The sequence below is a fragment of the Ptychodera flava genome, chromosome 1 (assembly GCF_041260155.1).
Source record: "Ptychodera flava strain L36383 chromosome 1, AS_Pfla_20210202, whole genome shotgun sequence".
Taxonomy (NCBI): Eukaryota; Metazoa; Hemichordata; class Enteropneusta; family Ptychoderidae; genus Ptychodera; species Ptychodera flava.
The window spans coordinates 26,841,335-26,855,276 of record NC_091928.1 but is presented as its reverse complement, the minus strand read 5'-3'; the positions used below and the strand labels follow the sequence as shown (position 1 = coordinate 26,855,276).

Below are 13,942 nucleotides of genomic sequence, written 5' to 3'. Positions count from 1 at the left end.
CATGGAATTCTTGGTATAACCAGCGACCATGCAGCCCGATCATGCTTTTAGCATTGCGCCAGGTAAGTAGAAACGTTTGAAACTTACCTACCGATTGAAATTGACCTTCTTCTGGCAACGCGCATGTGGATTAACTTTGACAAAACAAAGTGCAACAGACTCACAAAATGACAATATCCATACCGATCTTCCGTTTTATGTTATCAGTAAGCACTCTGGACCATTATAATGTCTGGCAAAGTAAATGTTCTTCTCTCAATTAATATCCCATAGAAATCGTAAGACTGACGAATGGTCCAACGCCTTGAGAAGGAAGAGTGGAAAATAATTTAATGCTTAATGAAAAATATGATTGAATGCTAGTCTGTGGCGAATACTGGCGCGTAGATGATGTACACGTACTCTGAAATGATATAGGTAAAGCCAACATTCAATTTAAATATAAATCAGTGCTCTGATTTCATGTTTTTGGATTTATTTGCAGCTTGAGTAACTATTCATTATTACATAAGCTTATGTACCACAGTTTACTTGCACTGCAGTGCAATACCAAAAACATTATGCCATTTCTTTATGTTAATGAGTATTTACCAATTTTGACCCGGAACTATTTTTGTTTGTAAACACAAAAAATGTCGTTTACAAGATTTCGTTTCTCTTTGGTTCGATGCTAGTTATGGTAAAATGCATGACATTACCGATAAAAACTACGATAAAGAAAATTGCATGTACTTATTTTAGTGTGATGATGATTGTTATTATCCGGAAGAGCAGTTTGTTTGTCAGCGAAGCAAAAACATTGACAACGGGCGACGTCCGTGTCTAGCTCCGTACCACGGCGGCCATCATACATTGAAACACACGTAACTGCGGGCGCAGCGGAGCCAATTAAACAGATAACATTTTCATAGACCTTTTTTGCCAGTAGTTTTCTCACGGGACATTCCCTGTTTACAATAGAAAGTCACTTTTGCATGCAGTTTATTCTGACCACGCTATTGATAACAGTGAGCGCTTGTGTGCCACGGTGAACACTGAAATTTGATCGTTCGACAAGTTACGTTTGCCGTATCTTACTCTTAAATTTCCCGTAAAAATCTTCGAACTGTTATTTGTATCGATCATTTAGAAGAATTTCAAGCTCAAAATGTGAAAAAATCAAAAGCGTTCCATGTTCAAAGTTCTCTTCGTTTGGCCATCTGTGGCTACGTATGTGTGAGCGATCGCAAGCAGAGTTGGAGCCCACCGACGTTCCTCTTACGTCATCCTTGATAAACAAGTAAACAATAGTTTAGCCAATCAAAATAGAGGGTGTGGCGGCGTTGACCAATGAAAAGTGAAAGCTGATTCGATGCCTCATTACAGTGATGTCAATGTTATATAACTCCGCAGGGTCGCCCTGAAGCTTTGACAGACAAGTAGTACGCACGACTAATCGTCGATTCTCTGGATAAATGATGCAAATAAAAGAACATGTAATAATAACAGAACGAGCGAAGCGAGTGAAAGGACAGCCGAATACACCGCAGCACGAGTGCAAATACCGCTAGTACGGCGCGCTTGCACTCACCGGCCACGGGGTTCTGTCATATAAATCTGAATAATATACATTGAAAGCGCTTGCCCGATGGCATTCTTTGCCTCTTGATATCTGACAGTGGTTTGCAGAACAACTTATTTCAAACTACAACACATAACTGATGACAATTGTACACAGGTAACGTTTCGTGAATGCCAAGTGGTATAGATCAATCAATCAGTCATTTAATCAACCAATCATTAATTCATTTAATCAATCATTCAATGAATCAATAGATCAAATACTCTTTTGTCCATTGAATTTAAAAAATATAATGACATTTTCTTTTTTCTTTACAGAGTCCCATCATACAATTAAAAAACCCAACTATTTTGACATAAAAACACAACATACAAGATACAACATGGTAAACTTCCATCGATCTGCAAAATGTTCGTTTACAAGACTGAATCATAACTGAGAGAATCCAGGGAATGCGAATGCAATAGGTATGATTGGTTCTAAATATCTGAACGTTTTTTCCGTTACAATGGCTGATGTAAAAGTCAAGAAGTTGTTTCATCTTTGAACCAAAATTTCTTCCTGCCAGGCTGACGCCTATTGTCAACTTTGTTTTGTCTTTAACAGAAATATATTCAAACACCAGATACAATATATCAAGACGCTGTGAAGGATACATTGGTGTTGAAATATCCCTACTAACGTTAAAACTATTAATCTTAATTAGGAGCTAAAGACGTGATTAGACCCTAAATTGTAGTCAAAATTATCTTTAAAACGCAGATAGCAATCAAGAAGATTTCAAAGACATTTAAACATGTTGATTTTCTCTTCTTCCTCTTGTTTCCGCCCTACTATAATGCACATATCCTTCGTTTTCCGAACATTTAGTTCAAGGAAACTAATCTCCATGAAAACCACGATATTAGCGGATGACCAAAACCATATCATCTTTAAGTTTGATGAAAGTAAGAAGAGCGTCGTTACACATAGGTTCATTCGTGTACGAAAGGAAAAGGACGGGTGACAAGACACATCCCTGGGGAACTGGGGAACATTTGCGTACTAATTCGCTGGAAAAAGGACCGTTTACGCTGATGCGTTGTGGCCGGTGGCTCAAGAAGGTTTAATCGAGAGTATGAACACTGTGTTGGTATGCTAATCTAGATAATAAAGTAACCGTTTCAACAAATGTGTGACTGGGATGACATGAAAAGCAGAAGAGACATCAATGAAAATACTACGAACAGAAGTGTCTCGGGGAGAATCAAGATGGCGATAAACTCAGTTTACAGTGTTTAACTTGCATCTTCGACCACAATTTGCCTGTAATGGATCCATAAGATCGGCCACGGACCAGGTAAGCCTCTAAAAAATAATATGCGATCCATTTGGTTGGTTCAGCTCACAATACTTTGAGCGTGGAAAACACTATTAAATGAGCAATAGCTCCTCTGTCTGCCCCGTTCATCGGGCAATAGGATATCTGAAAGGTGGATGTCAGATGATAGCCTCGTAGTGGTGACGTCACTCTTTCAACGATATTTGTTGTCAACGTAACGTGTGCTAGAGGTACAGCATTGCGAATTCTTCTCAAAAAATCACTCACTCCAGTCTGACAAAAATATGTAGACAAAAGAAAAGTACAACTTTAAGTATCGATTTTCAAGGCGATCGTTTGTCTAATCTTTAAGTCCAAATGACACCAATCCCGGTCCTAAAATAAAACCGGTGCAGTGGATGAACAAATCGCGGGTCGTTCTATTGGTATTAATTTGAAGTTACGAGGAACTGTTGTCGGGTATTCCGCTTTGAGGGTTATTGTCAGAAACATCACCATTAGCAGTATAATTTTATGGGAGTGTACTTTGAACTATTAAGCGAGTGGTTTGTAAGTAGCGGTGCTGCGATTAGCTATCTACTGTAAGTCCGCGATCGTTTGAACATTTAAATTTAGGATGTCACTGCGCTGGCGCCGCTACAGCCGCTAACCATCCGCTGCTGTTGCACGAAGGTCGTTGTTTCACGTCGAAACACTGGTCCCGTCGGAAATCGCACCCAAATAAGCACAGAAGATCTTTTTGGACGCAAAGAGGATAGCAGGTATGATTTAGGAGATGTGTTGGATACATCGATGCTGGTTTATTGAATAAATTGTGGATTTTTGTGAGGAAAAGCCGTCTCAAAATCGGCGACACGTGCGTATAACAGCCTTTCCGTTTTCATACTTTCTACTTTCCTAATGCATAAACACAGCAGCCGTCGTGTATCGGTTCATAAGAGACTGTGGTTAGTACCTGTTTGTATGTTGTTCAGAGTTAAAATAAGTCAGGTCACGACATCATAAGCATACCACAACATCAATAAACAGTCACTTATTTCTCATAATTCCCACGTAGAGGGTATGTTTTACACACACATCAATCACGCTAAGAATTTCTGGCTGGATTGTATGCACTTTGAACCGGCCAACTCAAGTAAGTCATAAAACCACATACCATTAATACTGGTTTCAGGAGTCCGCCTGCTCGAATGTTAAACTGTCTTTGAATCAACCACCATGGAATTCCAGGTATTTCTAGTATCAACGATTCTGGTTACTTTCAATGTTCACCGGACTGTACAACGTAAGTGAAAATGTTCTGAATCGTTTTCATGCTGGCTAGAATTGTACCGTTTACTATAAACTTGTATCCGGGTTCGCATTGAGGAAGCAAAGTACAACACGTACGCTTGTCCATAACTATGTCACTGTTGTCGTTGTTAAAATAAGTACAAGCTTTATGAACAACTTGTGAATGTAAATCTGCGATATAGCCATCCATTTCAAAACCTAACACTGCCCTTTCATTTCACCTTCCAAGAAACCGGGAAACTAACGAATGGTCCGACGCCATACGAAGGCAGAGTGGAAATGTTGACTGAGGAATATGGTTGGATGCCAGTCTGCGACGAACATTGGGATATGTCCGATGCAGACGTACTCTGTCTAGAAGTAGGTAAGCAAAGTAACGTTTGAAAGTGAGGTTCTCATTTCAGTATCTGACTTTTTAGACTTTATTTTTGGCAGAAGGAATAGCAGCTGAAGGCGTGTTCTTATATGTATATCATCAGTCCCAACGACGTTCATTTTAATACATTCTTCCTCTTTTGATAGTTGAATGTTATTCAAAGTACATCTTCATGGCACACACGTTTATGATATCACAATGTCATTGCTGACAATTTTGCATAACCAAACTTTGTTGTTTATACGTTTTCTTATCGTTTATAAAATTCACTGAACTTACAATGTGGGAAATCTCATTTAGTTATGAATTACATTTCTATTGGTTTTGTTTTTTTTTGTTTTTTTTGTTTGTTTGTGTTTACTCTATATAATACATGACAGGATATACGAAAGGCGCGATGAATGATGACAGCCCACGTACTAGTGACGTCTCTGTTTCTACGAGATGTGTTGTCAACGTGACGTGTGATGCAAACGGTACAATATTCAACGAATGTTCTCATAAAATCAGTACCGACTGTAACAATTGCATTCAGGCAAAAGCAACGTGCAACTGTGAGTACATTTACTTATCTTGCTGGTCCCATAGGGTTACTTCGTCCATCTCAAAAACACCCGACAGAGCAACAAAATGCCTGCTTCTTAAAGCTTAGAGGTCTTCCTAGATGTTGCAAGACTTGAGTCATAATCACAGCGCTATCACATATATATATATATCACTGCATAAAAACCCTATAATACTTACTGTATTAACATGGATTATTGCCTGTATTTTAGCTGAAGAGTGCATATACAGATGAATACAGTCAAGAATCCATTTTTTGTATTCAGCAAGCCTGTATTCGTATGGATTCATGTGAATTCACGTGTATTACACTATAATACAGGCAACTCATTAACGTGAATTTATCTGAATTTTTGGGTTTTCATGCACGTTTCGCAACTAATTTCAATTTTAAGGGCTTGAAGTCGTCTCACTGTTGAATACAAATTCACAGTTTCGGGCAACATAAGCGTATTTCGTACACCACTTGACTATGTTCTCGCCGTCTGTCTGGCACAAAGTATCCATGGGCCTGGAAAGAACAAACAACGTGATTATCATTCCTAAATGTAAATAAAGCCCTCACAAACGAAGACATCGTGCTTCTACTATGCTAAAGGGAACTATAAAATGTGTTTGTAGTTTTGAATAGAAATAAGAGATCAAAGTACAAATGGTTTGATTGGAGATAAACGTACCTCCAATTTATCAAGCTTTGGAATTAACCATGCCGACCATACTCTGAGTAGATTGTATAAAAAGAAAGAAAGATTCAGATCTTAGGCAAGACAAGTTTAGAACCTAGTACACACACTCTGTAGAAAATTTTGAGAGCTCCTAAATCTGACTGCGGGGGTAGGGGACTGAATTAAGCACCAGCAATCTCGGGGAAATAGATCGTTATAACTTGAAAGAGGATAGTCAAGCTGTGGCAATTTTAACATATTAACTTACACATTTTTCAGGACTTGCACGGCAATGATACTCTTTTAAAAACATTCCGTGATTTCCTTCGACGTTAATGTGGATATTATTTGAAAAGGAGCGTGTAAATGTTGTAGTGACTTTTGCTATGCAGAATTTCTTCACTTAGACACAATCCCAAAGATCTTATGGTTCATTTCTACTATTCCAGTCTATTACTTATGGAATGTATTCTGAACTGTTAAAACGTCAAATCGCAAAGTCTAAAGAAATTACCTTTACATAATACCCATATATCTCAGTCAGGAGATCGACCACTACACCAAAATAAAATATTTACCCAGCTTGACAAAAAAGTGTGTATATATATATATATATAATATATATATATATATATATATATATATATATATATATATATATATATATATATATATATATATATATATATATATATACATTAAGAATTAATGTCAAAGCTATTTTGTCTCATCAGTTTACTTATACAATGGATGTCATCATTTCACCAACTGTGACACCAGACGCGAGTTTACCGATGCCAACATGACGATACAGTATTGTGCAGAATTCTGTCGAAACCAAAGCGCATCCCTCGCTATGTTACATGGTAAAGATGGAAACCAGTGTACGTGTAGAAACCTGAATTCTTGGTGTGATAGGTGGGATCGTGTGCAAAATGCAGCTTGTTATCAATCATGTGCGGGCGCCGATTGGCAAATTTGCGGTGGTGGTGCTCCTTTAGCTAGTGCTTACGATGGTAAGTTAAACTACCGTAATCATGTGATTAATTTATGTGAGTCGAGTGCACTGTTTAATATAAATAACCATATTTATCAACATGTTTATCAAAATGTTTATCAACAACTACGTTCAGATGAATAAATATGTATTTTTCACATGCTGATCAACAATAGATTCCAGATTTAGGCTAACATTTAGTAAAGATTCGTATCTACTTTTACCGACGGAGGCAGTTAGATATCCACCCAGGATATCTGAGTGGTGAAAGGCCATGTTTTGTTCAAGGTTATCTTTTGTGAACGGTTATAGTGTGTGTACAAGCCCGCGCGCAGACACACACACACACACACAACACAACAAACACACAAACACAAACACACACATAAACACAACTCTCCTCCGGCTTGCTTGCCTTAATATGCCTACTTCTATGAATACATACATACATACATACATGCATACATACATACATACATACATACATACATACATACATACATACATACATACATACATACATAACAAAGTGTTGAACCAGACACGACTGTTTTTCGTGATTATTCTGTTTTATGTCCTAAAACTCGAATGGCTTTCTTACTTTGTATCCGAAGTAGTGGTGTTTTATCTCTCTTTTCAAGCATTTACCCTATATGGCTGGCGCAAATGCAGCAATCCCATTGGTCGAGACGTGAAAAGAACCGTGGAACATTCGCGATATACCACGGTTGGCACATGTGCGGACTCTTACAAGTGCAAACATCCTTTTTTGACGTTTCATACCAAAATTTCAATATACCGTTATGATATACGAGCTGAATCACACCCAGTGACAGTATATCACTCGTTTTGACCATTTTACTTCATATACGCACTCACTATCCCTCATTCATAAATATCATGAACTGATCAAACTCTCATGGTATACCATCGCTGGGGTTGCTTTATTGCCTAAGTAATTTACAGCATTTGTCGACACCGGGGCGATCCAAATTTAACATTTTAGACGCAAGTCGTATCAGTTTAGTTTGAGAGATAAAACCCATAGTGGTCATAAACAAATCTTGTAATAGTATCATTTAATATGTGCAAGTGGCTACTTTTTAAATAAAACTATGTATACATAAAGGTTTTGAAATGTTATTAACTACTGGTAATAAAGATAATTCGATAACATGACGACTAGGAAACAATCAATCAGATATCATTACATTGTATTATCTAATGTATCAGTTCATAAACACACAGGCCAATTATGTTCGATGCTGTCCTGAATAGAAATACAATATCGGAGAGAATGAATATGAGTGATCCAGATATAAGTGATGGTCCGGTTCAAGAGACTAGACAAGGTTGGGTAAATTTCGTGAAAAATTGTATAACCATGAAAGGTCAAAGAGATGCACGTGTTTGGTCACTATCGCTTTTTGCTTGTTAGGGGCCGAGCCAGCTTGATGTTGGCCCTGTTGGTTTCGTTCGCATTAAGGGCCCAAACCAACTTTGGCGTGGGCCCTTCTGTTCTTGCTGGAGTTCTACTTTTCTTCTTCAGCCATGTTTTCTCAAAACTTGAGAATTACCCTTGACCTACTTATGAGTACCTCGGCAACTATTAGAGCTACAGTTCTGGTTTGTCGAATGATGACCAGTATGAGATCAAACGTTTTTTTCCCAAAAATGTGAGACGAACTTTGAACAATTTTGCGCTTCTCAGCAACTATGAAGGTTACAGTTCTGATTTTATTGGATGACGACCAGTATGAGAGCCCGTGTTTTGTTCTTTAAAAGAACTGCCTTTGAACTACTCTCAAGTATCCCTGTAACTACAAATATACAAAAGATTTGGTTTCTGTTGTTAATGAGGCTAATTTTTCCAGAGAACTTTTTGAATACCTTTTTATGTATAACATTTGGGACTATATGTTAGTTTTAGACTTAAGATTAACACTTCATTTTCCAGTACAAATGGGAGCATGTGGAGGTGAATACCAACAACAGGCTGGAATTATCTACTCTCCATATTTCACAGGATATTACAAAACACGAGATTATTGTAAATGGACCATCGAATCACAGGAAGATCATATCTCAATCAGGTTTACCATATTCAACCTTGCCAACGATAATGACCACGTCATAGTTTCTGAAAGTTACCAAGATGAAGAGAGAATCCTCGGTAATTTCTCCAAGGCCTTTCCTGCGAATGGTGAGATATACAGCTGTACGAGAGATGTTTTGATTGAATTTCTAGCGAATGATGGTGAATGTTATTTGTATTGATTCATGATAAAATGTATTAATTGTTACTTCATAAACGTATATATGACAACTATGCCCAGTTTCCCTCTGATGAAAGCAGTTCACGTACGTACACGCGCGGACGTCAAACCCTGCAGCAGTGCAGGTAGGCCTATAGATTTTCTGTAACGTGTAAAAATTTTGGACAAAAATTGGCAAGTTTTACATTGATAACAGCCTATTGCGTTAAACAAGGGACGTATCATGCAATCATTATCATTGCAATGGTAACCGCACTGCCCAACTTCCACTTGCAAGCTGAAAACTATAGCGTTCCGTCTAAAAAAAACTGGCAATTTTTGAATTTAATTATTGACACTGGGGGCGCTTTTCTAAAATTCAATCCCAGCATTCTTTGCGTATGCCACCGTTCATATGCGCGACTGTTTTCTCCCTTTATCTATATTAACGATATTCTGTATCAGCGACAAGGTGCATAATAACATTTACTGGCTAATAAAGAGGTATATTTTATAAATGGCATGTTATATATGATATTTGTTTCGTATTTGTTTATTTACGAGTACTAAAAAAACAAACATGGCGGCGCCCACGAAAGAAGGGTACACTTCCGGTTACTCGCATAGTATATTATGAATAAGCGCATGCGTAGTCAGTAAGCCGCTGGCGCGACTATTATACATCAAACACAACGTTTCGCTCTAAATTTAGAGCTTCTTCAGGTGTTTTCTACAATAAAAAGTACGAACATAAAAATTCAATGGTTGAATTGTATAGCAAAACGAGCAATCTGGAGTTACAAGTATCTGAAAATCTGTAAACGTACATAAGTGACAAGAGAGAGACTAAAAAATTACAATGGTTTAATTGTATAGGAAAACGAGCAATGTGGAGTTACAAGTATCTGAAAATCTGTAAATGTACATAAATGACAGGAGAGAGACTAACCTCGAGGCTGTGAGTAAAGTCAAAACTGCTTGGACTGGAAATTGGCTCGCTGAAGTCCAGGGGGGTCCCTTTAAATACTCAAAAACTGGTATGTGGGGGCGTTATTGAAGACTGTAAATTTTGGGCGAATATTTAGGCCAGGTGGGGATAGTGTGTCAAGTTTTTTGATCCATTGTGATTGTAAATGTTTGCGTAGTTTGTCATCCTGTTTGTTGATTTGTATGATGCCAATTACTGAAATATCACTGATACGTTTGGAACCTAACAACCAGGTGTGGTAATGTGTGTCAACCCAAGTTTCTTATATATATATATATATGTATATATATATATATATATATATATATATATATATATATATATATATATATATATATATATATATATATATATATATTCTTGATGTTCCTTTAAGGTAAACAGCGATGTGATAATCACAACGAGGTTGAAAACGGGACTACAATTATGAACAGCGATTGCCCATACCGTACTGGTGACATTGCTACGGTTGTTTGTAACCATGGTTACGAGACAAATTCCTCACATCAGTCAGTGGAGTGTCAGGATGGTATTTGGAATGACACGTTACCGCAGTGTGTTGGTATGTCTGTACCTGTAAGGGATGTTGTTTCCAACTTTAAAGACATTTGAAAAACCGTGATAATTACCAGGAGAAAGAAGTTAGCTTGATTAGCTGCATGTGTTGTATTGCAAATGATCTTTTGTCATCGAGAACGTTTACTATGCAACCATGTCCAGGGCAAGAACTAATGGCTGCCGATAACAAAGCATAAGGTTTAGACTAAATCAGTAATTTGAAAGACGACGACACTTTTGTAAATCCATATTTTGTGTGACAGTGACTAGAATGTTTACATCACTAGTATCTTTATTTGATGCAATCATCGACTTATTTTCATTTTCTTTTAGAGAGAATACAGACAACACCGACTGTTCCTTCGATCGGTACTTCCGGAGGTTTTATTTCGACGGGTATGTTGTTTCTGTACACTCGTTTATTATGAGCACAATTAGAAATGCAATCACATACCAAACAATAATTTATCTTTTTATCATTACTTTCACAGAACTTCAAACAACCGCTAGCATGAGTGACACATCCCACTTGTCTATTGGTAGGTTTCAATTCCGGATTGTTTTAGTTTGTATTGAATCGTTTGTTGTGAAATATCAGTTATATGATATAAATAGGAATACTCTTGGAATTTTCTTTCTCTTCTAAGTTTACACGTTGCCGGAAATATACTGTTCCTCAGCAGATTAAAATTTTATATGAATTTTGTATCATACAGGCTTAATACTTGGCGTTACAATTGGCGTGACGGGGTTTGTCGTGTTGGTAATTGTACTTACTTTACTGCTCATTAATAGGCGTCGCAAAGTAAGGTAAGTAATTTATCGGTTAATTAGAGTGGTTATTGTGCATGTCAAGTATGGAAAGTTGAAAGTTTTCCTGTTATTTACATCTGATGCACATGACGCTGATGATGATGATGATGATGATGATGATGATGATGGTGATGATGATGATGATGATGATGATGGTGGTGGTGGTGGTGGTGACGGTGATGATCATGATCATGATGACGATGATAATGATGGTTGTGATGGTGGTAGTAGTGGTGGTGGCCAGTGCCATTACCGTAGTTAAAATTTATAAAAACCGTTGTACCAGCAGTATAACGAATTCACCTTTGAGATTTAACAATTGAAATTATTCATTATCAACCTCATTGCTTCGTCAACACAAACTGTTATTTGTAAAGCAAAAGGCTTACGCGTATTTAATCTTGTTTGCCATATTTTTTCAAAGTTCACGAAACAAAGACGCCAATAGTTCTGTCGACTTCGTACAAGATGCAGTTCCTTCGAGTGGTACTGGCAGAGAAAATCACCAATATGACACTATTGATGAAAGAATGATTGGTAACGCATATGAGATGAATCCTGTTGTTTCCGTAACGCCAGACAGTGATCCTTTGGAAAATAATCAGGCAGAGATCGTTCGCAATGTCGAATCTGAAACATATATCAACGACGGTTATTCTGACACTGGTTCCCCGCTGACTGTGACACCAAACCTTGAAGCAAACGTACCAGAGAGTTCACAATCAGGGTTTGTGGAGAACGTTGCTTATGAAGGAGGCGATCATTTTCGTTTGTAATGAACTTGATAGTTCGTAAGAAGATCTAAATGTCAAAACGAACATATGGAGTCTTAGAATAGATAGATAGATAGATAGATAGATAGATAGAATCATGCGTACGTGTGTACATACTATAGCACAGTGTACGATGCAGTGTGTTCCCGGCGTTATACGGCCTCCCACCACAGCCCGGGAGATATGCGTTCCCCATTTGGACCGCCCACTAAAAACTACTTTTCTTACTACTTTCGGCGAAATCAACTCGATTCCGATCTATGCCTACCCGAATAACTCAACCGGACGCAGACTGCAAAAAAAACAACACAATATTACTCTCATGACGTCCCAAACCCTTAGTTTGCCAGTGTGAGTGATGCACGGTCAAGGACCCATTAGCTCGTAATAGATACGTTCACGCAAGGATAGGGCGGTCACTGAAATTAGCGACGAAATCGACAGAAATCGACCTTGCTTGTTCCTCGCTGCTCGCATAGAAAAGCTGGTTGCTAAGGAGTGATGGTAACCGTACTACTCACAGGCCATTCCACTTTGGGTTGTGCTTAGACTTTCTCACAGCCCCTATCACAGCCGGCTACGCCTCAGACAATAATACCGCCCTCAGCGAGCCGGCAAAAGTTTGATACACTATAACCCTGCTGGCTCGGTGAGCCTCGCTTGCCAGAAAGACTATTGAGGGCGCATCACCATATGGTTGAGGATAGAGCTGCGTAGCGGACAAGGGGCTGCGAGAGAGTCTAAGGTTGTGCTGCACTTTCAGGGAGAGTAATTAAAATGTTCAGATGTCGACACAGGTTTTCACAATTTGTTGGACGTTTATGTTTAACTTCAGTAAGAAGGAAGATGTAAAATGTATTGTAGACTGGTGTGTGTAAAGTGAGTATTTTTTTGCATTGTGAAAAATAACGTCAGTCCTTCACGAAAATGAAGTTGTGTAGTGGTTCTGTCTTGATGCAGTCGACTAAGACCGTACTCTTTAGCAGTGTGGACGACAAGAAAACTGAACGGGACCGTGAACGATGAAAGGCTTCGCGATATCGGTCGCAATGCATGCACATTTTCAATGCGTTCAATGACGATTTTGACCAAAATTTTAACATTTTAAAATACTGGGAAGTATTAGTACTCTTTAAACAAGAGGACAATGGCAATACAGGCATAGCAAGTATGAGAAAATTCTTTAATGAAAATATCACAAATATTATGAAAATACGATTTTCTCGTTTCGAGCCCTAACCTGTGTCTAGATTGTGATTGTTGAAACACCGAGAGACATTGTTATAAAATACTTAAATTAGTATACATGCTTGCATGTTATGCATTTCCTCTGGTAACTGGTAACTATCAATCTATTAAGTTGTAGAATATATAAAATAATTTATTGAAATATACTTTTAGCAAATTTTGTCATTCACTTTCTTTTAATAAATCGTATTTGAACTCAAGGGAGATTTTTCTGTTACAAGATGCATTAATTGACTATTTGATTTATAAAATATTCGGTCATTCATTCATTATTTCTGTGCTTTCCTACAAATGTTCTTGTTTCGGTACCTTTTTGGTAACATCTATGCACGACGTTTTGTTTCACGATACGACAGATACGTTTTAGCAGACACCGTTCAGACACCAAATGTATATACGGACAATGTAAAATGACATAAAATAACAAAAAAAATTATGTTTCGACACGATTTAATGTGGCTGCAATTTTTGTGCAATTTGTGCATGCCCATGGCCGTTTCTTAGACGTGCCTCGACTGATTTCCACTTCA

At 37.9% G+C, this 13,942-nt stretch overlaps 1 protein-coding gene across 1 annotated transcript; it reads left to right on the top strand.

Moving 5' to 3' along the window:
* Positions 1 to 10,402: 10,402 nt before the first annotated feature.
* Positions 10,403 to 13,258, top strand: LOC139135709 (uncharacterized). The gene is made up of 5 exons (XM_070703385.1): positions 10,403 to 10,582; positions 10,912 to 10,974; positions 11,070 to 11,117; positions 11,295 to 11,388; positions 11,816 to 13,258. Exons 1-5 carry the CDS (start codon positions 10,447 to 10,449, stop codon positions 12,165 to 12,167), a joined length of 693 nt encoding a protein of 230 aa, XP_070559486.1. The 5' UTR covers positions 10,403 to 10,446; the 3' UTR covers positions 12,168 to 13,258.
* The last annotated feature ends 684 nt before the right edge of the window (positions 13,259 to 13,942 follow it).